The sequence below is a fragment of the Castanea sativa genome, chromosome 5 (assembly GCF_040712315.1).
Source record: "Castanea sativa cultivar Marrone di Chiusa Pesio chromosome 5, ASM4071231v1".
NCBI lineage: Eukaryota > Viridiplantae > Streptophyta > Magnoliopsida > Fagales > Fagaceae > Castanea > Castanea sativa.
Genome location: NC_134017.1, coordinates 5,944,506 through 5,970,677, shown reverse-complemented (window position 1 = coordinate 5,970,677; position 26,172 = coordinate 5,944,506). Strand labels below are relative to the sequence as shown.

Below are 26,172 nucleotides of genomic sequence, written 5' to 3'. Positions count from 1 at the left end.
TTTAGCTATTAGTAATTTTTGTTAATGGCTAATTTTTCTAGATTTGTATATTTTGTTTTAAATTTTAGATCAATAAATTTTTTATAGCCTTTAAAAAGAGGAAAATGCTAAAATTACAAAAGTTTTTATAAATTGCTAATGTGGTTAGTGCTTATTGTTATGTTAAAAAAGTGATATAAGTGGTGGGCCTAGATGCAAATTAATAAGAATTTGATACCTCAATAGTTTGTACAAATATTATAGAAAAGTTTTGTGGTTGCCTTTCAAAAGAATTAAAGATATTGTTAAGGGGGAAAAAATGTAATTTATAAAACAAAATTGTTAAAATTAATACCTATATAAGTACCTTTTTTTTATAGGAAGACTAGGACTTTCATTAACTGACAGAAAAAATTACATCATGATGAAGAGCTCGCGTTAGAAAACAAGGATTCTCTTCTATCCAAACCAAAAAAATCTACAATGCTAACAATATGTTTTGCTAAATGATGAGCTGCAATATTTCCTTACCGAAGTACATGTGAGAAGCTAACATTACAGAATTCTATTCAAAAAAAAAAAAAAATCAGAATACTAAAAAAAAAATTCTGAATATTCAATACTAATTTCAAGCTAAATCATAAGTATTCTTGTGTCTTTTAATCTTGCTTATGCTCTTTCTGAGTTTACAATTTATAAAAATAAAATAAAAAAATAAAAAATAAAAACACCATTTTATTTTTTAGATTCAATAAGTTTCATAGGAGAGAGAAAGAGGAAACGGTGAGAAGGAGTTGCATATGACACGTTACACCTGCATTTGTTAAATCTATTAAAGCTACTTCCAATGCATTTTCAATAAATTTTATTGAAATCCGCTTATTTTGTTAAAATTGTAAAAATTTTTAGCAAAGTACTATAAATAAATATAAAAATTAGTTGAAATAGTACAGTGTAACCTATGAATAGTACAAAAAAGTGTAATAAAATTTATGAATAATAACAAAAATAAACTAAATAGTAAAATAAGCTGGCAAAATTAAGTAGGTTCCAGTTAGCTCAACTGGTAAAATCTTTGATGGTTTTATAAGAGATCTGGTATTCAATCCCCACTTACACCAAAAACTGATTAGTGTCTTGGTAAACTCTCTCAAAAAAAAAACTGGCAAAATTAAGTCATGGCAAATGCACACTCAATATGGCTATTTCATCACTTTTTAGTTACTAGGTTGGGAATGTGTCATTGCCACTAAGGCAGATATGAAACCCAAATCCCACCCCCTCTTTAATTAATTTTATTTTATATAGTTTTTTGAGATCTGTATCTATTCACCAAATACCATTTACTCACTCTGATGAGCATTTTTTTTTAAGTCACCCCGTTGAAAGTGTATTGGAATACAATAATTTATTTAATGGATGCATGTTAAGAAAACCGAGATTCGCGCTAAGCTTATAAAAGAAGGGGGAGAATATTACTTGCAATACCCAACTGGTTCTTTCCCTACTAGATTTAAGACGGCCATTGTGAAAGGAACCAAAAATTGTGAGATGATATATCTATCCTATCTCTACTACTTGATCTGGACTTTTTTGCAGTTCGAATAAAATAACTAAAATAACTTTAAATAGTGGAATAAAATAAGTAAAATTGAGGGAAATAAAGTATTTAAGCGAATAACTTAAGGAAATAATGATTAAAAAAAATCTCAGCACATTCAAATTCCAAACACATGTTATTTCCTCATTTGGGTTTAAATGTCACTTCGTATCCATAAGGAGTTGTTCTTAGAAACAAACTGCCACTTTCTTATCTCCTCAATCCAGTTTTTTGCATAATAAATAACCATTAGACCACTCTCCCAGTATCAATTGTTGATAAAATTTAGACTGCATAGTTTAACACTCCATTCAAATTAAAGTCAGGATATATATATAGACCAAGAAGAGTATAAGATTCTGAAATGTAGCGAATTCAAGATAATTGAAATTGAGATACTCTCAAATGTCAAATCAGAGATAAAAACAAATTGAATATTAAAATTTTGTTTCATTTGGTTCAATGTTTCAAGAGTTTTCTAATTTAAAAAAATAAAGATTCTTTGTTTCCTTTGATTAAATATTTTAAGACTTTTCCTTCTCCACACATATACACAAAACTTTTTGCATTTTAATTCATTATTTTCACCTCTTACACTTCTACTACTTTATATATGCTAATGTAAGACACAATTTACTATTTAATTATTGTAATTTATTGATTTTGGTATTTAATTTGTAATTTTCGTTATTTTAGGTTTAGGTTATTTACTTCCTTATTTTTAGGTGCTTTTAATGCTTTTTAGGTCAAATTTGGCTCCTATTATGGTTATATATCAATTAAGAGTTATTTTAAAATATATTTTCTTATCTTTCAAGTTTTACGGAGCCCTTAAATAGGCCCCTAAGTCTATACATGTTTTTTGAACAATTGTTCAATCAATAAAATTTAGAATTTTTTCTTTCTATTTTTTGATGGATTTCAAACCCTTTTTTCCTTGTGGATTCAAGGACTCTTGTGGATTCAAGGAACCCTTGTGAATTTGATGTTATTTTTAGAAACAAACGTATTTTGTTTCTTGTTTTCTAAAAGTAGACGTGTTCTGCTTCTTGACTCTTCTACATCCCGCATCCTATACCACCGATGACCCTTTCATATCATCTCATGTCAAATACATACAGACCAAAAACAATGTCATTTGCCTTCATTCTTTCAAACAACTCTTACCTAGCTCCAACATTGTTGTTCCATCTAATCATAACCCATATGATCAGTTGGCTACAACCAAGGAATGGGGTTTGCATTTTATTTTGAGTGACAATGGAAATTACAATCTTAATGTTGAGATCCGACGTTGTGGACTTCTAGATTTTGTAAATGTTATGATTGAATGTGGGTGTTTGGGATGTTAATGTGAGAAAGCCATAAAGGTCTTTTGTTTTAGAATTAAGAAAAAAGAGAAAAACACATTCTATATCAACTTTTATTCTACAATATTCCTATGAAATTGTTTTTTTATTACTCATTACATGAATGTATAATTATAATGAATATGCATATGGAATTTATAATTATCACTTCTTATGATGAACTTATTATTTACAAAGTTCTATAAAAATTATAGTATAATATATTTACAATATTCTCCAAAACCATCTTATATAAAACACTACAATATTATCCGTGCATCGCACTAGCAACTTACTTGTCTCAAAAGAGATCTGCTTAAGGCAGCATGTGCCAAAGCTTTAAGGGCATGGATGGAGGGAACAAAGTCAAGAAGAAGCCGAGGCTTGTCAATGGCAGCGACAAGACATGAGCATTCTTCTGCAAGACAAAATCGTTAGGCTGAAGGTATCAACATTTAATTGTTTTGTCTACTACATTAGGCCTCTCAAATTTAATAATCTTTGCAAATCCCTACATGCACATATGATTTCAAAGCTATTTCAGTTTTCATTTTTGGAGCTAGCCTTATTAAATTCCTTACTTTATTAGCAGTTTGCAAAATGTGTGATATTAAACATGTAAATCACAAATTGGTATGAATGAAAAACGCTAAACCCAAAAAAAAAAAAAGCCTCATTGGGGATGATGCTAGTGTGTGTCTAGAGTCAAAATCTTTTGTCTCACTTTTTCTGCTCTACTCTATATTTCACCAATAAAAACTTATCACGTGTTCACCTAATTAATTAAATACTACTATTAATTAATAAAGGTAGCATTAATAAGTCAATAATGATAGTATTTAATTAATTAGGAGAACATGTGACAAGTTTTTATTGATGGAGTATAGAGTGGAGTAGAAAAAGTGAGACAGAAGATTTGGACTCGTGTGTCTATGTATATATATCACTCTTTCTCTCATTTAGCATATAGAGTCTCTAAAATATTTAATCAATAGAAATCTAACCAAATGAAAATCATAAATTGTTTCAAAAAAAAAAAAAAACTTTTATGAGTATACCATATTATTTTTTATCGATTTCCTTAAATAATTTAAGGTTTTAATCTTTGTAAACAAGTCTACTTCACGGTCTAAAATTTATGTTCCAAATAATCATTTATTAAATTAGATTTTAGTGTTCTACGTTTTAGAATTTAGTTTATTCTTGATTTGCAGATATTTTTTTTATTATAATTTGTTATTATAAAATACCAATCTGGAGAGAGCAACATCTAGACAAAAGTCTCACTAATGATCAAGCAATTCGTAAAAAAAATAATAATAATAATGAAATGACTCAACTGAAAGATAACAAGAAAATATTATCATGATTATGTAATATAAAATAAATCTTCATTATATAGGACTTTTTCCTTTTCTTTTTGTTTTTCCTCAAACACATGCATTGCTTTCAAAACGTTACTCAAAATTTGCCGTAGTTGTTTCGGTAGAAAGAACATCATTGATAGACTTTGTTTTTTTTAATAAAAAGAGAGAGTAAAAGAAGGAAGATAAGTGAAAACCAACCACCTCTAATCCCACACTTACTTGAGCCCTGGATTCTCCTAACCTTTTCACCTGAGCAGGCTTTGCTAAAGCCATTCCACTTGCTTCACCTATTCTATTCCAAGGCCAATTCAGAAACTATTCCTTTTGAACAATATAATAACTTCGTGTTATTTGGCATACAACGACGAGAGCACTCATGGCCTTTTGGTTTGTGATTTCCAAGCTCTTTTATGCCTATGTTATACCTTCTATTGTCTGTCAATCGTTTTATTCCTTTACGTTGCATAGTTGCGCTTATATATTGCTAGTCATTACATGTCCTGTTCTGATTTTAGCAAGTCTTGAACTCTTCCGTGGTGTCCTTCAAAATGGAGAGGATAATTACAAGTGGGCAAGAAGGGAATGGAGGCTCTTGGATGCCCTCATAAAAGATGTAAAATACGTTTCAGAATCACGGAGAAAGATAGATGAGAAGGCCCATCAAATTCGGGATTCCCAGCTAAGACTACCAGGAGTGACTGAAAGAATAAGTGATGCTGAGAAAAATTGGGTGGAGATAACCAAAAAGTTGATTAGGGAGGAGGGTTGCAATCAAATCTTTGGGAGACAGAGAAAAAGAAGTGAAATTCTGATGCCAGTTTATTTTGGGAATCTGATAAAATTTCATGCTGACTTATATCAGATCAAGCTTCTGATAAGGGATCATATCAGGAATAAAGAAACAGATGCTAGAGACATCTATAAATCACTGGAGATTTCAAGGTCTATTGTTAGACGCCTGCAGGACAGACCATTAGAGGAACACAAATCCTCAGTTTATAAACGAGCTGAACCAACTCTCTCTATTGAAGAGAAATTAAATGAACTGATCGCTAAGAATCAAGGTTCAGAGAGAATACAGTACTCGATCAAGTTGCCGCTGACGCTACTTCTTGCTTTTCTGAGAGATTTAGAAGGGCTTAAATTTGAAAGTGAAACGGAAATGGCCTGGGTGAAGGAAGCAGAAGAGATCATCCACGAAGTAGAACACGACATAGACAGCATACAGAGCATGAGCTGGATTCCGCCTTTCCTTTATGCAAAGCCTCAGCTCCATCGTTGCTGCATCTGGGTGGAGACTGTCATCTGGGACCTCTTTGAAAGAAAGGATAAGTATGGTTTCACCTTTATCAGCAGAGATCGATCAAGATCTGTCCGGCTCCCACAATCGCCAGCGTGCCCACCTCAAGCCATAGATTGTACAGGTGCTACATCTCTTCTAGACAACATCAAAAACCAGCTCAATCAGGAACCAATCAAGGTAGCTAATCATCTCAATCAGCTACGCACGAAAATTGAGCTAGTGTACCAACTTCTTGGAGATGCAGAAGCAGCTAAAGGCATAAAGCATTCAAGAGAGGCTTGGACCGATCAATTCAATAATATTGTTAGAGATGCAGAGAATTCTTTGAGAACCTACAGACGAAGTTCAGTCTCCAGAAGGATCAAAAGACAAAAGAAGACAGATCCTCTAGCAAAATTTTCCAAACAAATTGGTCGACTCAATAACGCTCTGGAGGTTCTTGAGATATGCATAAAGGTATGTCGCATTGAGCTAAGGGAAGAGACAAACTTGGTAGTAGGCTTGGAAGAAGACACACATGAAGTGATCTCACAACTGACGAACCGTGGTGAGAATTGCTCTACTCTTTGCATTGTGGGGATGAAGGGCATAGGTAAGACAACTCTGGCGAAGAAAGTTTATAACCATAGAGCTATTCATCACCACTTTGAATTCCGAGCCTGGGTGTCTCTACCTGATGAAGTGGCAGATGACAATGAACTCGAGAATATTTTTGGAAGCCAGATCATGCCGACTACAGTGAAGCCGAATGCAAAAGATCAATATTACTGGATCCGGGAGGTGCACGATTTCTTGTGGGATAAAAAGTATCTTGTAGTTCTGGACGACATCTCGACGAAGGAAGAATGGCATACTCTAAAATCAGCATTCCCGAATAGCACAAATGGGAGCAGAATTGTGCTTACCACACGATACAAGGATGTAGCTTCACATGTCAACCAAAATAGCGTCTCACACCAACTTCGACTACGAACCAAAGATGAGAGCTGGGATTTGTTTACACAAGTGGTGCGCCTTCCTTCTGAAACTTCTCAACCTGAAATCTCTCCGGACGTTGATATACCAAAAGTGAAAAAAATTGCAGAAAAAGTAGTAGGAAGATGTGGGGGCTTGCCACTTTCTATCTTACGTCTTGGGTATCTATTGTCAGGGACAAAAAGGGTGACTTCTGAGGAGCTGTCCAGGGTATTAGAGCATACGGATCATAATCAAACACCATGGTTAGAAACCTTGGAATTAAATGAAAAAGACTTGCCCTCACATCTAAGGCAATGTCTTTCTTACTTTGGACTCTTCCCCAGGGACTCCGAAATTCCTGCAAGAAGATTAGTCGCTTTGTGGGTTGCAGAAGGATTGGCAATACCAAGTGGTGATGAGCTTGAGCCTCTTGAATCTGTTGCAAAAAAGTATTTATCAGAATTGATAATCCGCAACTTGGTACAAGTTGTGGAAAAAAAACTTAATGGGAAGGTCAAGAGATGTGGCTTCCCCAGTGCCCTACGAGAACTATGGTTGCAAAGGTATTCAAGGTCAAGCTTAGTTCAGCGGCTTATTATTTGTTTTGATGAAAATGATGCCAGTTCTAGTAATAATCATGCTAGCAGCACCTATATACAAAATAAATTGCTAAGTTGTAGACGACCCCCCTCCATGCTCTACTTCGATTCTCGAGAAGGAAATAAACCCGGAGAAGATAGTGGTAACTTGCTTCGTAAGGGCATTGCACGTGGGCATCTCTTACAATTACAGGTAATTGATCTTGAGCATGTATTTAGACCTCAATTGCCAAGCACTATACGAAGATTGACTCATTTAACATATTTGAGCCTAAGGTGGACATTCTTGGAAACTATACCATCATCAATTGGCAACTTAGTGAACCTCCAAACTCTGGATGTGAAGCATACTTGTATCCGCACACTCCCTAGTTCAATATGGAAATTGCTCAAACTTAGACACCTATATATGGATCAAATTTATCGAAGCAAAATTGAGCATCATCCAAGAGGGAGTTTTTTGCCAGATCTCCAAACACTACAAGGTGCATTTGTCGACAAGGACAGTCCTTTGAAGGATGGCCTCCACAGCTTGGCGAATCTTAGAAAATTGATACTAGCATTTCAGCTGAAGTGTTCAGAACAAGAAGTATTTGCAGAGAGTCTCCTGGAACTGAAGCACCTTCAATTTTTGAAATTGAAATCAATTGATGAAATGGGTCGGCCTCAAGATCTAATGGTGAAGTGTTTGTCAGGTCTCGAAAAGCTCTCTAGTCTATATTTGTTTGGAAAATTGGATCCATCCATCATCAAAGATGGATTCCTTCAAAGCCTCACTGAACTGACCTTATCAGCTTCTAGACTTTCAGATGATCCAATACCAGAGTTAGAGAAGCTTCGCAACATTAAATCTCTGAGTTTATACTCTGGTTCATATATTGGGAACAGCATGGTTTGCTCTATTGGAGGCTTTCCACAGCTTCTAGTTCTGAAATTCTGGATGCTTCAAGAACTAGAGCAGTGGACTATAGAGCAACAAGCAATGCCAAAGCTCAAGCAGTTGGAGATTCGTTCTTGCAAGAGATTGAGGGTCCCCACTGGGTTGAGTCATCTAAAGAATCTTCGCGAATTGAAGTTAAAAGATATGCCAGTGGAATTCACAGCAGAAATTAAGGAATCCAGCAAGGAGCAAATGTGGGGTGATATTGCTATCTCTCCGGCCATAATTATTGATAGACAGTAGTTAATGCTGAATGGAAGCATGGAGCTCAAGCTTATACGTACGCAAGTCAGGCTGTCCATCGGTTTCTTTCTCTGTTCGTTTTAATATTTCAGTCCTCAGACAAATCATTCCTTTCATTATGAATATGTTCTGCTCCCTTTCATTATTTAACTGTCCCTGTGGAAAGCAGAAGTGTTTGGATATCCCGAACAAAATATAGAACGAAATGAAAAGTGTAAATTTGCGAGCAGATTGTCATACATAATAAAAGTCTCTCTTTGCAACGTGAAAATAAAACCATTACATGAGTACTTTCCATAGCATTGAACATGAACACAATTATTTGGAAGCAATAGTGTTGGCAGATAAAGAAAGCTAGCCATATCCTGCAGCAATAACTATCTAATGCATTAGGCATATGTAGTATACCTTTCATAACATGCGAGCATCAAAAGTTCTTGCTGTCATTGGGTGAGAAGCATACATTATATGTCCAAATACAGGAGATTCTTTGTTCTAGTACAGTGCCTTATTCTTCATAGGACCATCAATGTAGCAACTAGCAACATCTAAACTTGATATACATCTCCATGACACGATGACAGTCAGGGCATTTGATACTCTCTGGGATCTTCCCATCATTCTTCGCTACGTCAAAGTGGTGGCAAGGATGACCTTGGAGAATTGTATCATGGTGCTCCTTGGTACTAACTTGATGGCAAAAGGCACGTTTTCTTGTATCTTGTCCCTAAAATAATAAAACCACGGTTATTTGCACTAGATTTGTTATGATCATGGTAATGTCCATTCAATTTACCATTTGTACTTTTTTTTTTTTTTTTTGAGAAGGATTTACCATTTGTACTTGGTAAAATTTTTATGAAAATTTATATACATTGAGACACCCCTAAAGAATGGGGGAATATTATTGAACAATCATTTTCAAATTATAATTGTAAACATCAAGGATGTCAGGAGAAATATCCTCTTTTAGCTAATCTATGAGCAACACAATTTCTTTGCCTCCTAATATGACGAAAAGAAACACTACATGCAGAGGAACTAACCAATTTAATGTCATGTAGTATATGCCCATATTCAGATAGGAGCATTGTATCACCATTAATAGCATTGATAATAGTTTCCACATCACCTTCCACCACCAAACTCTCAAAACCCAGCTCTTGAGCAAACCAGTGAGCTCAACGTGCCACTAACACTTCCACCGTCTCCACCGAAGCAGGCAAAGGAATTTGTTGTGATAAAAGCAGTCATAACTAGTCCATAATCATCACGGATTATAATGCCGAGACTCACAACATTCTCCTTTGGAAACAAAGCATCATCAAAGTTTACCTTAACTGACCCACTAGGTGGAGGAAGCCATCTAACTATTTTGCTGTCATTGGGATTTTTATGTGAGTGGGGTGTAGTGTTTGGAATTCTTGAAGAGGCTCACCTACCATTGAATTGATCTTAGCCAATGGATATGATTCCTCCCCGACTCTAGTTTTGTTCCACCGCATCCATATCAATGAGACCATCATTGCAAATAGATCGAAGCAAGCTTGATCCCACTAAGCTAGCTGTATGACATCAAGAAACTTATTACAAACCGCTGTGGCAGACTTCAAAGCTGCAAACTGAGTTTGCCAAACCTCGGCCAAAACTAGGCAGAACCATAGTGCATGGACAGTATCTTCGTGTTCTAGTTTGCATTGAGGGCAGAGAGCGTCCATCAGCAACTTCCTCTTGACCAGGTTCACCTTGGTTGGTGACCTAGCATGCCATATGAGTGATCTTATGCGTGGTGGCACCTTAAGCTTCCATATTCCCTTCCATGCACCCTTCATCACATCGGGGTTGGACACACCTGGCATATCTATCTGTTCCATTATCTTCAAGCAGCAACTTGTAACTGAATTTGACCGAATAAACTCCATCCCGATTCCTTGGCCAGAAGACATCATCAATCCTCCTTGTAAAACTCAGCGGAATGGCTTTGATAATCCAGGCGTCAAAAGGAAAAAACAGTCTATCAATTAGGACATCTACTGTGGAATCTGGTGTAATGTCTACAATAGGAGAGATAACTTTCCCATGGCTTGATTCGGGAAGCCAACGGTATTGATAAATCTTGACAGATGAGCCATCACCAATCCTCCACCTCATTCCCTTCCTAATAATTTCATGACCCTTAAAGAATGTTTTTCCATGCATAAGAGCCCTTATTCTCCTTGGCATCGAAGATTGTTCCATGAGGAAAGAATTTAGATTAAAAATCTAAAAAATAAGGAATCTTGATTAGCCATTAACCTCCATACCTGTTTAGCCAACAACGCACCATTAACTTTCTGAAGTTCTCAGAAACCTATACCTCCTTCATGTTTCGGTCTACATAATTTACTCCACTTCACCCAATGTATTTGTCTCCTTTCACCTCATTGGCCCCACCAAAACTTCCGTATCATAACCTCAATTTCATGCAAAGTGATTGAGGTAGTTTGATTCAACTCATCGAATATGCTGGAATGGCCTGACCTATAACTTTCAAAAGAACCTCTCTCCCTACTTGTGACAGGAGCTTTTCTTTCCGTCCCCTGATTTTTTACCATACTCTCTATTTAATAAAGCAATCTTGCTTTTTTGCTCTGCCCCACAAATGAAGGTAGACTCAGGTACTTCTCATACTACTTGATCTCCGAAACTCCCATCATATTTATAATGCTAGCTTGAACATCTTGGGGGGTGGCCTTGCTAAAAAACAAAGTTTTTTTTTTCTATTAAGCTTTTGTCCAAAAGCTTTATCATAGGTTCTAAGTAAACCTTGAACATGATTACATTCTTGCATAGTTGCCCTGCAAAACAAAATACTATCATCTGCAAAGAACAAATGTGTTAGCCTTGGTCCATTCCTGCATATAGAGATAGCCCTAATGTCACCCATTGAAGAAGCTTGGCTAATAAGCCCTTGAAGTCCCTCAATGCAGAGGAGAAAGAGATAGGGTGATAAATGATCCCCTTGCCTTATACCTCTACTCAGGCATATGATTCATGTAGGTTCACCATTAATGAAAATAGAATAGGTGACAGTAGTAATGCATTCCATCATTAAAGCCACCCATTTTTAATGAAAGCCCATCTTTTTCAACACACCCTACAAAAAAGACCACTCAACTCTGTCATATACCTTACTCATCAAATTTAAGAGCTATAAAACCTAATTTTCAAGATTATTAATGTTTCATATAATGCAAAGTTTCAAAGGCCAGTAGAACATTATCAGTAATAACTCTCCCAACTTGGAATGCACTTTGATTTTTAGAGACCACAAAAGGCAACAATTTCTTTAATCTATTAGCAAGAACTTTAGAAACCAATTTGTAAACAACGTTACAAAGACTGATTGGTCTAAATTCTGAAATTCTTTCCAAGCTTTTGACTTTAGGAATAAGGGTCACAAATGTATGTTTAAGATCAGATGGTATATGACAATTATTGAGACAATCAAGTACAATTTGGGAAACATCATCACCTACCACAAACCAAAAGAATTGAAAAAAGATAAGGGGCATACTGTCAGGTTCGGGTGCCCTGCGTGATTTCATGTTTTTTAGAGCAACTTCTATCTCTGCCTTGGTAAAGTCTTTTAAAAGATCATCATTCATCTCTGTTGTAATTGGTGGTGATGAAATTTTATAATTTATCATATTATCAGAATAAGTAATGGACCCCCAATAATATCAAACCTTAATAATTATTTAAATTCAAAAAAACCTTAATAATTACTAGCCTATGGTAGATAATTCAATTAGGGGTAAGGACTTACTCGGCATTAATTGAAGCATAAATAGACTGTAGTACATTTCAATAAGGGCAAAAACTTACTTGTCATTAATGAGACGGCACATCTGAGTAGTACAAGCTACCATAATTAAGATACCCCAAAAAAACGTTTACTGAAATACCAGATATGGCTATTGAGAGTGCCAGTACATATATGTTGGCTAGACTTGGAACTTCTGTCTACTAATTATGTTTATTTTGATAATCTATCACCTATGGTGGAAGAGCTACTAGCCCTTGATAAAAATGGTAGAATTTGTAAGACTTATTTCTATTAAATGTTATGTGTTTCCTTTCTACCCAAAAAACAAAGAATAATTAGAAAATGTATATTAAAAAAAAGTTTATGTGAATTGAAAAGGCTTTTTATTGTTCAATAAGTGTTTTTAATTCCAAAATAAAGAATAGACAAGAGTGAGCATTTGCATCCGGCTCTTCAATAACCAAAATAGAGAGTTCTGTAGTACAAAATCATCCTTAATCGCCCAAACTCCACTCTTTACCGTTGTTCAATTTTTTTACAAAATTCTATAAAATGTTCTTCAATTTTGAATAGCAATATAGCATTTGAGTAGCATTGTAGTAGTTCTAACTTGTCTTAGTCGGTATTGGGACTAAAAAAACACAACTAAACTACCAAAAGATCTTATTCCAATCCAAACAACCGCACTAGCAAACTCCTGGGGTCTAATGAGAGCAATAACTTATCACTGATGTCAATCTCTAATTTAGTGCAAATGCTCAGTAGAATATCCGATTCTGAAAACATCAAAACCAAGACTCAAAAATCACAATGTTGAATGTAGGTGGTGGGGCCCTCAAAGAGCCCACAAATGTTGCTACCAAGTTTGCATTTGTTTACACATTAGTGAAAGATTTTGGAGCTTACAGGTGGACAACAATGGTGGAAAAACTAACAGGGAAATGAGAGAGAGAGAGAGAGATCTCAATGAAAAGAAAAATTGTATTAAAGAGCTCTAACTGAATCATGCACTATACAGCCCTATATATACAACATTACAGAATAGATTAAATCCAAAACCTTCTAAAGATCCTCTAATAATTGAATTATAACAACTCATAACAGAATCCCTGAATTCAAGGGATGACAGTTAGTATTAAAGCCTCTGTAACTGCCTCTGGAACAGAGGTGCATCACGAGCCTTCTTCACAAAAGCAAAGCAAGACTGGAAAAAGAGAGAAGATCAAAACATCACCATTCCAATAAACCATTCCAATAAAGGTAGACGACACCGTTTTGTTCTTTAAAGAGAAGTGACCGTTGTAAACTAGCTATTACACGTCTCTTCCTCTTTCTCAGATCCTTGTTTGAATTATGGGCTTCCTCTATCATCCCCCTCAAAACCATGGGGTGTCCAGACACCATGATTTTGGACCGAAGAAACACAAAACAAGATGTAGAGAGACTCTTAGTAAAGATGTCCACAAGCTGATCACAAGTAGCAATATACTTAACAAGAAGATCTCCTCTATCAGACCTCAAAATCTTTATTTTGGAATCAAGTTGATTATCAATTGTTGCCTTAAAGTGCTTAAACACATCAAAAACATCAAATTTGTACTTTAAAAGGAAAAGCCAAGTAAATTTTGAGAATTCATCAAAATGAACCAATTCAAGGGGTTTCGAAACATGAAACTTAGATTTATTGAAAGGAAGTTGATGCATCTTCCCTTTGAGACAATGTTTACAATGAGTGAGGAAATCACTAACAGGCAAAGTACAAGATACATCATTTGAAGCAAGTGCAGCACTAAGCACTTTATTACTAGGATGTCCTAACCTATGATGCCACAGCAGCCAATTATTATGTTTATTTACATGAAAAGCAGAAGGTAATTGATTAGATTGTGTTGTTTGAGGTGAAGATGTAGAGTTGAAAGGTGGTGGCTTGAAGCATTGCTTAGATTAGATAGGATAAACCTCATTCTCACTCAAGCCCCTGTAAAGGAGTCTCCCTGTAGGAATATCCTGGATTTTAAGCTCATTAGCATCAAAGATACAAGAGCAGTTGTTATGCAAGCAGAATTTGTGAACAGAAAGTAAGTTCATGGCAATCCTAGGCACATGTAAGACATTTTTAAGCATGACATTGTGATATTTGGTATAGAGAGTAGTGTTACCTATATGATTAATAGGAAGAGTCTAGCCATTTCCCACAGTGACTTGTTCAAGTCCCTTATACTGAGCTTGGATTACAAGGTTGTTCAGATTGGCAGTTAGATGATCAGAGGTGTCTGAATCTGCAAGCCAAGGATCCTGATTATTGGTGATGGTTGCATTAGAGGCACTAGTCATAACAGCAAGTTTGGTAGGGGCATTTTTGCCTTGATATGCAAAATCCATTCAATGATAACAATCCAAGGCTTGATGTCCTAATTTACCACAGATTTGGCATGATAGACGATCAACCTTAAGATTCTGAGATGAATTTTGATGTTGAAAATTCTATGAGAAATTCTGATGTTGAAAAGTCTGAGGGGGAAAATTCTATAAAGCCTGAGGAGAGAAGTGTTGGCCACCATTATGATTATACCTCCCTCCTCACCTTTCTCTATTGGAGCTGTTTCTGCCCCTTCCTCTGCCAAAACCACGATTCTGAGATTGATTTTGCTGCTACCAGGCTTACTATTAGAGGCAAACATAGCAAATGAGTGAGTAATTGAATCTAAATTATTAATCATTGCCTGCTCTTCACTTTGTTGCATAATTGCAAGTTTCTCCTAAGAAATTGGATCACTCCTAGTACGAATTGTAAAACAGAAATGTGCAAATTCTTTAGGAAGTCCTCTAAGCAATATACAAATCAGTTCTTCATTATCCACAATGACTCCTTCAGCAAGGAGTTTATCACAAGCAATCTTGATTCTTTGCAAAAAGCTATTCACTAAGTCTCTTCCTTTCTTGAGACTTTGAAGCTCAAGTTTAAGACTCAAGATGTTAGCTCTTAAAGTTGAGGTGAAACTCTGTTCTAGAGTATTCCAAACCTCTCTTGAGCTTGTAATGCCAACAACAAATGAGAAAACTTGTTTAGTGAGTTGAATTTATCAAGTAAAGCAAAGCTTTATCCTTGATTTTCCAAGATTGAAACTCAGGTTTTGCAACAGAAATAGTATTTCCTGCTGCATCAAGAATAAAAGGAGATGGCATTGAAGCTATACCACCAATGTGCTCAATCAAAGAATAAGCTTCCAATATAGTAATTAACCGGTGCTTCCATGGAATGTATTTAGTGTAATCTAACTTGATTGACATGAGGTTTGACATGTTTGAGAGTAGCAACAATGGAGATTGAATAGAAGTGGTATGTGTGGAGGTTGTTTGGACTAGAGTAGTGTGTGTGGATTGGGATGTATCTGTTTGTGATGTTGAAGCCATGGATCTAGGCTCTAACACCATGAAAGATTTTGGAGCTTACAGGTAGTCAACAATGGAGGAAAAACTAATAGGGAAATGAGAGAGAGAGAGAGATATATCTCAGTGAAAAGAAAATTTGTATAAATGAGCTCTAACCGAATCATACACTATACAGCCCTATATATACAACATTACAGAATAGATTAAATCTAGAACCTTCTAAAGATCCTTTAATAACTGAATTATAATAACTCATAACGGAATCCCTGAATTCAAGGGATGACAGTTAGTATTGAAGCCTCTGGAACAAAGATGCATCGCGAGCCTTCTTCACAAGAGCAGAGCAAGACTAGAAAAAGAGAGAAGATCAAAACATCACCGTTCCAATAAAGGTAGAAGACACCGTTTTGGTTTTTAAAGAGAAGTGACCGCTGGAAACTAGTCATTACACGTCTCTTCCTCTCTCTCAGATCCTTGTTTGAATTTTGAGCTTCCTCTATCAATTAGTTACTCTCATTTTTCATTTATTTTGATTCAATCAGGAAAAATTCTCTTCATTGAGGCCTGGTTGAATGGACATAATTCAATTATAGTTAGTTCAAGTTTAGTCAAATAAGTATACGCACTCTTACAAGGTACTAAGAGCATTCTTATCAAACATCTCAAAAATATATAGCATTTAGCATCTCAAAACCCAATTTTTTAATATATAACACACCACTTTACAATACCACTTATATCAAAACTTCTACTTTTTTACCATTTCATTTAAATAATGTTTCTTTATTATTTTTCAATAATTTTTTATTTTTCCTCTCTTTCCTCTGTCTCTCTCTCCTCTGTTTCTCTCTCTTTCTCACAACACCGCCGGCACCACACTACCAACCACCCACGAAAAACCCACCACCCATACCACAACCACCACTAACAAAAAAATAAAAAATAAAAAATCACAGCAGAAAGACACCTCCACATCCACCCACAACCACCACATCCACTCACCACCACCAACTACAGTAGCAAAAAAGAAAGAAAGAAAAGAAACCTCCACCATCGCCGCCACCAGCAGACCCACTAGCAGACCCATCACACCGAACCAAAACCCACTAGACACAAACATCACTTCCCTCCCCGTCATCATTTTCTTCCACAGCGCGGCTTAACGTCCTCCTTCGCACCTGTAAATCAAATCAAGACCCACCCCAACCAAATCAAGACCCAAAATCAAATCAAAGATTTGATAGCATGTTGTTTTGTGTCAACCTCACACGATCAGAGCCCAATCAGAGCCAAGAAGAACCATGTAGAACCAAAAAAAAAAAAAAAAACCTCCATCGCCACCACCAGACCACAGCCATCGGACTCACGATCCATGACCACAATTACCGGACCGCAGCCATCGGCATCCCACAATTGCCGAAGCCCAATCATCGGCGGAGCCCACTCATCGGTGAACCACATCAGCGAAGCACAGAAAGAGAAGAGAGAAGAAAGAAGTGAGAGAGAAAAGAGAAAGATAGAGTAGAGAGAGAGCGTTGAGTGAATAAAAAAAATCGACTTGGCTTGATGCTCCGGCCTGAGTTTCATCGGAGAGGGAGGCAAAGACGTTGAGCAAAAGGAGAAAAAGCAGAGAAATGGCGAGACAGAGAAGAAATAGAATGAGAAAGACAAAGAAGAAAAGAAAGTGGGCCCTACTGAATAAAAAATAATATAAAGTTTTACAACTTGTGAACAGTGCAATCTCAAATATGAGATTGCACTGTTCATCAATTGTAAAAATTATACCATTTAATAAGTTTAATGGAGCAAGCTTTTGGGTTAAAAATGCTAAAAAAAATAAGATTTTTAGCATTTGAAAGGCTTGATAAGAATGCTATTATATGCTACTATGAGTGAAAAAATGCTACTCTGCCTAACCAAATTAACGGTCAAGGCTCTTTTGTATATATAACATTTGATAGAGCTACATATGAATTAGGTATAGATGACAAACCAAAAATCAAACAACAAGATAAATAAAGACAATATCTCTTGCGATTTAGCTGTAGTTATTTCCATCTTATTTCTTAAACTTTTTTGCGCCTAAGTTGAGTCAAGTAAGGGTGAAGCATGGGCTGGGTTTTGGTTTAGTTAAGTGGAGTTAGAGGACGACCCTAGATTTGGGTTTTGTAGGGCCAGATGATGGAACAGGGTGAAATGCTGTGTGGCAAGGCCTAAAGTTTGGGGCCATGGACTGTACTAAGATAAAGGGAGTGATAAGAAGTGGATTGAGACTTGAGGTCTGATACTGTCGTAGGGGACTAAGTTGAAAATGTAAAATAGATTATTGGAAAATAAAGTCACGAGATATATAGACACAACCTGATGGAACATGTAAATATGTGCAGCCCTTTTGTACTAACTTATAAGTTATAACCCAAAAAATTCAAAATTCAGCACCAAAAAAAAAAAAAAAAAAAGAAGTTATAACCGAGAAAGACAAATTTAAGGGAATGGGGTTGAAGTTTGTATATAAGTTGGTGGTTAAAATAATGTGAAACTTTAAACTAAAACGAATCAACATTGTATTGAGAAGGCCTCTGAAATTTCTGATGATCTTAATTGTAGCATAAAATATGTTGGAATATAGCAAAAGAAAATTGCACAGAAAAAATTGTACTCATCTAGCATTTCAATGAAAAATAATAATAAAAGTGTTTGTGTATATAAAGGAGTGTGCATTAAAATGTGTAATAATCAATAAACACTACTCTTTATTTTGTCACTAGTAATTGTAGGCCCAACTTTTGACATTTACACTCACTCACATAGCTTACTCCACCCCCTGCTATTTATATATTTTTAAGTTTTGATTAACATTCCGTTTGGTTAGATGAGTGTAAAAGTGAGATGATAGAAACATGAGAAGAAGTAGAAAAGTTGAAAGATAGAAAAAAATTTAATTTTCTCCCATCTATAATTGGTTGGGAGAATTGAAAAATGAAAAGATGGAAAAATTATTTATTTAGTTAAAAAGAAAAATGAGAGGATGGAAAATGAAATTGGTATAATTTTCCATTATGTCCCCGTTTAATAAAACAAAAAAGTAGCACATTTTTTTATTAAAAAAAGTAGTGTATGGACCCTTCAATTTTTTATTTTTTTTTAAATAGCACAAGCCAAAGAAAGATGAGCACAAAAAAACAAAAACAAAAACAAAAAAGTGCAACTGGACTTGCACATGGGCATTTTCGTCAGCCTAACAAATTACGCTTCCCCCCCCCCCCCCCCCATAGTTTTCTCCCCATTTTGGGTAGAAAACATTTTGGTAAACCCAGGAAAAAAACACCCAAGCCCACTACAGTTTTTTCCTCTTCCCCTCCCAAGCAAACACCTACTAAAAATTCTTTCTCTTTGATTTTCTCTCCTCAATTTTCCATTCTCCCTAAAATCCCTCCAAACAAACATACCCTAAAGCAAAACACCACTTATTTACAAGATATAAAGGAGGAAATTATTCAAGTTCAAAGTTTAAACATAAACAGGGAAAGTGTTTTTTCTACAATTTTTTTTTTTTTTGGTGTGTAAAACAATGTGTTTTTATTTCAAACAATGTGTTTTTATTTCAAACAATGTGTTTTTTTTCCTTTAAACAATGTGTTTTTTCTTTTTCTTTTTTTCAAAAAAAAAAAGTCAATTCAAGAAAATTGTACGTAAAATAATGAATTTTGACTAAATAAATTGACAAACCAAAAAAGAAGTTTAGGAACACAACAAAAATGTTACGATATTTTTATAATACATTTATTTTTAATTACGGTGGGCCCTAGTCTAATATTTTATTATGTTATTATAAAATAATGTTACGTCCACAAGATCTTCATAGCAAATCCTTGATGGCAAATTATTACTAGTTTTAAACTGGGCCAACCATTTTAAACTGTAGATTAAAAAAACAAACAAACAAAAGACAACCTTTGCCTCATCAAATTTGACTAAACCAAATAAGAAGTTTAGGAACATAATAAAATATCATAACATTTTAACAATTTCTTTTTATTTTTAGTTGTGGTAGGTTTTGGTATTGATGATACGAAAAATCACCAGTTGAGATCCTCGTCTCAAATGATGGATGATACTGTGGTTGTGTGTACCTTTGGATTTTGTTGCTTCTTTCTTTTATAGTTGTTCTTTGCCATAATGGATAATGAATATCTGTATTTATGTTCAAAAGCTAGTACGTTATCAATGGAAGCTCTGAAGTGCACAACTCACTTGTTACTGTTGCTCTGTCTGTTATGTTTCATCATTAATGTGCGCAATAAATGTGTAACACTTGCTTTGATCATCATTAATGGGAATGATGATTCTAGGTTATTTTTTGACTCATTAGGTATGATATTTTATTATTTCATTTTTTAAGTCCACAACATTTTCACAACAAAACTTAAGTGATAAATTGTTATTGGTTTCAAACTAAGATCTGGGACCACCCCTTTAAATTATGAATTAAAAAAAAAAAAAAGCTTGCCCAAGAAAATTGTGAATTTTGGCTTACCCAATTTTTTAAACTAAAAAAGAAATCTATAAACATAATAAAATGTTACAACATTTTCATAATACCTTTATTTTCAGGTATTATTGGTCTCGGTTTGATATTTGTTATTTATTTTTAAAAAATGTATTCACAATATTTTCACTACAAATTTTAGATAACAAGTTGTTAATGGTTTTAAACTAGACCCACCACTGTTTCACTTTTTTATGTGTTAATAATAACTTATTATCTATGATTTGTTATGGAATTAATATGTAAATGTTGTGAACTTAGCATTTCTTTCTTTTTTAAAATTTTTTTATGAAATTTTTTTTTTGAATTGAGATCTTAGAAATTATAAAAATATTCTGACAACATCAAGATATTACAACATATTCACAATACATTTATTTGTAGTTGTGGTTGGTCACAAACTCATATTTTATTATTTTATTTTAACCTATAAAAAATTGACATAACAATAATTGTGAAAATATTGTACAAATTTGTTGTGTCAATATATTGTGTCAGCTCATTAAAAAATATTATAAAAAAATAAAAAAATAAAAAAAGGAGAAGAAGGGAGCACAAACCGAAAATTTCGTACTGAAGGAAAAAAGAAAAGTCTAGCTCAAGCAAATTACAAAACGGCACCGTTTTACCTCACCAAATTAACTAAACCAAGTAACTGAAGAAAGAGCTTCTGTACACATCTTGGGCCTTACCCACTTCTCTAGGTTTTTTTTTTTTTTTAATTTGCCTCCATTCGAACCTTTCTTCCCTTGACTTCGGCCCACTTTGGGATCATCCACACCCTACATATCTTCGTCTCTATCTTGGGCTTTTATTGGGCTTGTCACTTCTTGTTCTTCATTACAGAGCCCACGCTCATTGCCAACAGCTAAGTGGAGATTCTCATTCACTTTGATCATCTCCCTGGCTTTGTTTGGCCTTAATACTCGTCTCACTTTTTCAGTATAGTCTCATCTACTCGTATTATATTGCTGCAGAAGATTTGATGTACTAGCCTCCCTTCCTTAATTAAAATGATAGAATGAAGCACAATGTTTTTTCAAATCCTAATAAATGATTTAAAAAAATGTGATATAAAGGTAGTTGCTAAACCTGCAAACTTATTTTTAAAGTAATTTGACCCAAGAGGGCCAAGTCCCCTCACCACCCCTACAGCATTTGTACGTTTTATGCATTTAGATTAGAAAATAACTTCTACCCATGTTGATACATCTCTACTGATGTCCATTGGAGAGTTCTGGTTCTTTCTCAACAGTGAAAGGGAATGCATTTCTTCCCCATACGGGTAATCATGTGGGCTTCTTCTTCAATACCATGGCATCGTAGACCGTAGCATCTCAAACTTGTTTTGCATTTTCATGGGTCCATTGCTCTACAATTGGGATCCATACAAATTTATAGGTTGATCCTTCTTGCTTATTTCTTATAAGTGGGCTTGAGAATTGAGATATATATATATATATATATATCTAATAATCAGTTTGTGGAATACAATTATGAAACTTACGCTATGTGAATACCAACACAAATTTGTTTTTACCCAAATTCATTTGCAACAGAGTCAACAGACACAATTAATGTATTTAATTATGCAAAATAGAACGATAACATAGTAATAGTTTGATATTTTTGCCCAGGATAAGCTATGTTTGTAAGCCCAATGCAATTTTAGATTTGGCACGGGCTTGATTAACAATTACTCATGGTTTTAGACATTTAAAAAAAAAAATCAAGATACTTGAAGTCGGATCAAGGTCAAACTGAGGTTGAACTATGATAATGTCATAATTAATATAAATAAATATATTAAATCAATATAAATAGAAAATTAACTAAAATAGTCCGATTAAGTATAAAAATCTATTCTTCTCAAATAAATAAATAAATATATGTGCGTGTGTGTGTGTGTGTGTGTGTGTTGGGGGTGGGGGTGGGGGTGGGGGTGGGGGTGGGGGGGGGGGGGGGGGTGGGGTGGGGCCACCTAATTTATTTGTGTTTGTGCTCATATTTATTTGTTAAAAAATAAATATAAAACAGTATTTGTGTTGCATGGCCACAACATGTCACCTATGAAATTATGAATACACTAGTCATTAATCCATGTGATGCATAGGAGAACTATTGAATGTGAGATTTGATTTAATCTTGGTTTAATGTACTACAATCATCATATCATTATAATTTAACGGGAAAACTTAGTTTGTATAATTCATAGTATGCTTAGAAACATGAGGTCATATTAATAACTAATAATTTAAAATTTGTAGTGATCTTGCAAGATGAAATCTAAAATAAATTTAACATACATAATAAATTAGAACATAAAATCGTGGGTTTTAGTTAGTTGAACTTGTAAAACCAAGCACTATCCAACAAATATTGTAACTCTTTCGAGAATGAACCTTAAATAAGCACAATATTTAGCAAATTTATTTTATTTTTCTACTATGTATATGAATATTTTGTAACTTTGATAGATTTATATAAAAAGATTTAAACAATTCTTTGTTTCTGCTTCTTTAATTGCACATTAAGATTCCAATCTAAAAAGTCACTAACCTTAATATGAAATATGCAACTAAACAAAAATTTAAATAAACATTAGGATTCCATTTATCTTTCATGCAATCCTACTCCATTCTCTTAAACAATGTACTTCATAATTATCCAATGATGATAATTACATTTATAAAAAAACAATAGTAATAAATTGAAATATGAAATACGATACTATCCAATAGATGTTGCAAGGCCTTTTTTTGCTAATTATTTGGTTTTTGAAATTTATTTTGTTATAAAACACTTATCGCAACTTATTTAGTTATGTAATCTCTTTCTAGAACTTGATTTTCTAAAAGTCGAGTTCCACTTCGCTAAATTCTATGCAATTTAGGGGAACGTGAAACTTGATTTTGAGAAAATCAAATTCCACAATTGCCACATATCACTTAATTGTATAGAACTTGAATTTCGCGAAATTGAGTTTTACTTTGAACTCAATTTTGAGAAAGTTAATCGAGTTCTGAAAAGAGGTCACATAACCAAATAAGCTGCAATAAAGATATTTTAACAAAATATTTTTCAAAAACCAAATATTTAGCAAAAATACACTAAGCTTGCAATGTTAAAAGAACAATTGGTAATAAGTTGAAAGACAAAAATTGTTTTTTAAAATTATTGCGATTGTTTTGCAATGTTAATTTTAAATATGCCAATCAGTTTCAAAAAAGCACCTAGTCCAGAAAGGAATGATACTTAAAATCAAATAAATCTCAATTTAAATATCTAAAAACGTAAGTTTATCAAAATATATGACTATAAGACAACAGAAATCAACCAATAACTTCAAATTTCAATACTTCATAGGAATTAGTCAAATCTATTAAGCCAAGAGTTTAAATAATATTTTTGATATTTGAAGTTCAGGTTCTTCCTCTTTCAAACATATTGTGGCTTGAATGTGTGCTTGTATGGACATGGTTGTAGTATAAGTCCCACCCTTTCTATGTTATAGCGGTTGATTTATGAATGAAACTTTGGCAAGCTTTTCTATTGAAAAAAAGTAAAACGAAAAAAAAAAATTTTAAAAAAAAATAAAGAAAGGACTGCATGTTATCCATATGTCAACTACAAGTCCACAATAAATCCAGATTGTGCATGGACTTGTTTACTTGGCATTCAATGAGAGTACCAGATCGAACTAAATAAAAAAACTGATAAATATATAAAAGAAAAGGAAAACAGACTCAAAGAAAAAAACACAGGTATCAAAACAGAAGTTAAAAACATATATTGTTTGGAGAGAAAAAGGGAAGCGTAGCCAGTAAATAAGACCTGGTTCTTGAAGAGGCTTCATCTGTTTTCTAACTCACAAACTGTGTCTGTTCAAAGGCTTTTGTGTAGGGTTTTTGGGTCTTTGGGTTTTAAAGAGAAATTTCTATATGGTAGAAAATTGGGGCTTGAATGAATGAATGAGAGAGAGGTGAAAGGTTTAGAGTAATTACTGAATGTTAGTCGAATGGTAGGGTTAAAATTGTAGTTGAATTGGTAGGGTTTTAAAATTAAAGTGTTAAAAAATTAAAAAGAAAATAATAAAGCTGCAAAGTTTATGTGTAATCATATTATAAGGTCAACAAATAGTCAAAAGTTTCGGTTTTATAACATATATAAATTAATTTAAACTTATTGCATGGCCACAACATGGCACACTAGGAAGGTAGGAATCAACTGGTAAAGGTCAGGGTTCAAGTCTTCAGGAGGGAGTTTCACACACATATACACTTAAATTAGACTAAAGTAGAATTTCTTGTAAAAAAAATAGTAATCATTGATTTTTTTTTTTTAAAAAAATAGAAAAACTCCAACCACTAGTAATGCAAAACGTGACATCCCATTAAAATCATCAATCTGTGTGTTTAATATCATTAATTATATTAAAATCAAATATCCCATTTGTAAAATTTGGTATATATTAATAATAAAATTGATATTTTCCATTTTGTTCGAAAATGGGATGAGGATTATTGTCCCATTTTTAGCATAGTAGCACCAATGAAACTAGAACTAAAACTAGAACAGTATCTGTGACAAGGCAATGGTCTTTGGCCGTCTAAACAGCACCTCCTCCACTTTTGTGGTGGCTCAATGTTTTGTTTTTTTAGAGATTCATCATTCATCCTCATTATATATGCATACAAAAACTAACCAATTTGTTATATTAGAAACATTGTCTCGCTGCCTGTTGTCCCTGCTTTTCTAATTTCAGTTCACATTATATAACCATCTAGTAATAAATTACAACTAATTGTCAATGTCAAGTTGTACGTCAACAAACATACGAATTCACTCTATCCATCCTCGGAATATTACATGTATGGATGAAGGGCACTGCACACAATTAAGATCACATTTTTTTTAATAAAAGAAAAAAAATAAGGTGACAAATGATTACGTACTCTCAAACATTTTATGATTGTTGGTGATGCAGTATAGAACATAGGATTTAATTTATGTTCATTTTTTTTGGAATTTTGGAATATAGCGTCTATATTTTTAGAGAGTATTGAGAATATTTTAGTTCAAATTGAGTCAATTAATTAGGATTTGTTTAAGAATGTTTTTTTTATTTGTGCTTTTTCCTTCTCTTTTTAGTCTAATTTTATGTCGAGCACGAATTAAGGTTTCATAATCTTACAACTTCTTTTATGTTTTCCTTTTTTACATTAGTGACTGTAGGCTTTGAGCATTCCAACGTTTAAAAATTTTGACTTAGAAATTGCAACTAATCATCAATATATATATAAAAGCAGAGACCTCATGCAGAAGTGTATGAGGTTCTGCCACGTGGCGCTTTGTATGAGTACTTTTTCATTTAGCTCTTCACCTCTCATCTTCTTATCAATGATTAGTTTATGCCATAAATGTAGAAAATTAAAAGATTTGGTTTTACTCCCTTTTTCAACTTTTGAACTCTTCCACTTTTAATTTCATTCATTTAATAAATGAAAGGTTTTCTCCATTCAATATTAGTTTTCATGTTCTTTTATATATTCCAGTTTCACAAAATTTCAAAAGGCCAAAAGAAAAATAGGACTGGAGAGATAGAGAGACAAAGAGTGGGAAATTAGTGTCAAAAGAGTATGAAATTGCTTTTGGTTTCAGATGCATATGCTCTAAACTCCTTAACAACATTATCAAAGCTTGATACAATGCTTTCACAACATATGGGGTTTCTAAAAGGTATGTGTTTTTTATTTTTATTTATATTTTTGGAAAGTGTTTAATCTTTGTAAGCGATTAAGGTACTCAGATGTAAGTAAAATTAAACTTAAGATACAAAATAGTATAAGTTTATATTTCCCTGTTCAATTATTGTTTTTTTTTTTTTAATCTCTTCACATGTATATTTAGTTTTAAGAATTAGAAACCTTAAATCTTAGATGTTTACAATTCAAAAGTTCATATGTTTTCTTTAAAAAAATAAATAAATACTTCTAAAAAAAGAAAATGAAATAATAAAAAAATTTATATTGGAAACAGTCAAATGTAAAAACTATATACATGTACACGTGATCAAACAAAAAAG

At 33.8% G+C, this 26,172-nt stretch overlaps 1 protein-coding gene across 1 annotated transcript; it reads left to right on the top strand.

Annotated features, from left to right (window-relative positions):
- Nucleotides 1–4,671: 4,671 nt before the first annotated feature.
- Nucleotides 4,672–8,598, top strand: LOC142634620 (putative inactive disease susceptibility protein LOV1). The gene has a single exon (XM_075808913.1). The coding sequence runs from the start codon at nucleotides 4,672–4,674 to the stop codon at nucleotides 8,335–8,337; it is 3,666 nt and encodes a 1,221-aa protein (XP_075665028.1). The 3' UTR covers nucleotides 8,338–8,598.
- The last annotated feature ends 17,574 nt before the right edge of the window (nucleotides 8,599–26,172 follow it).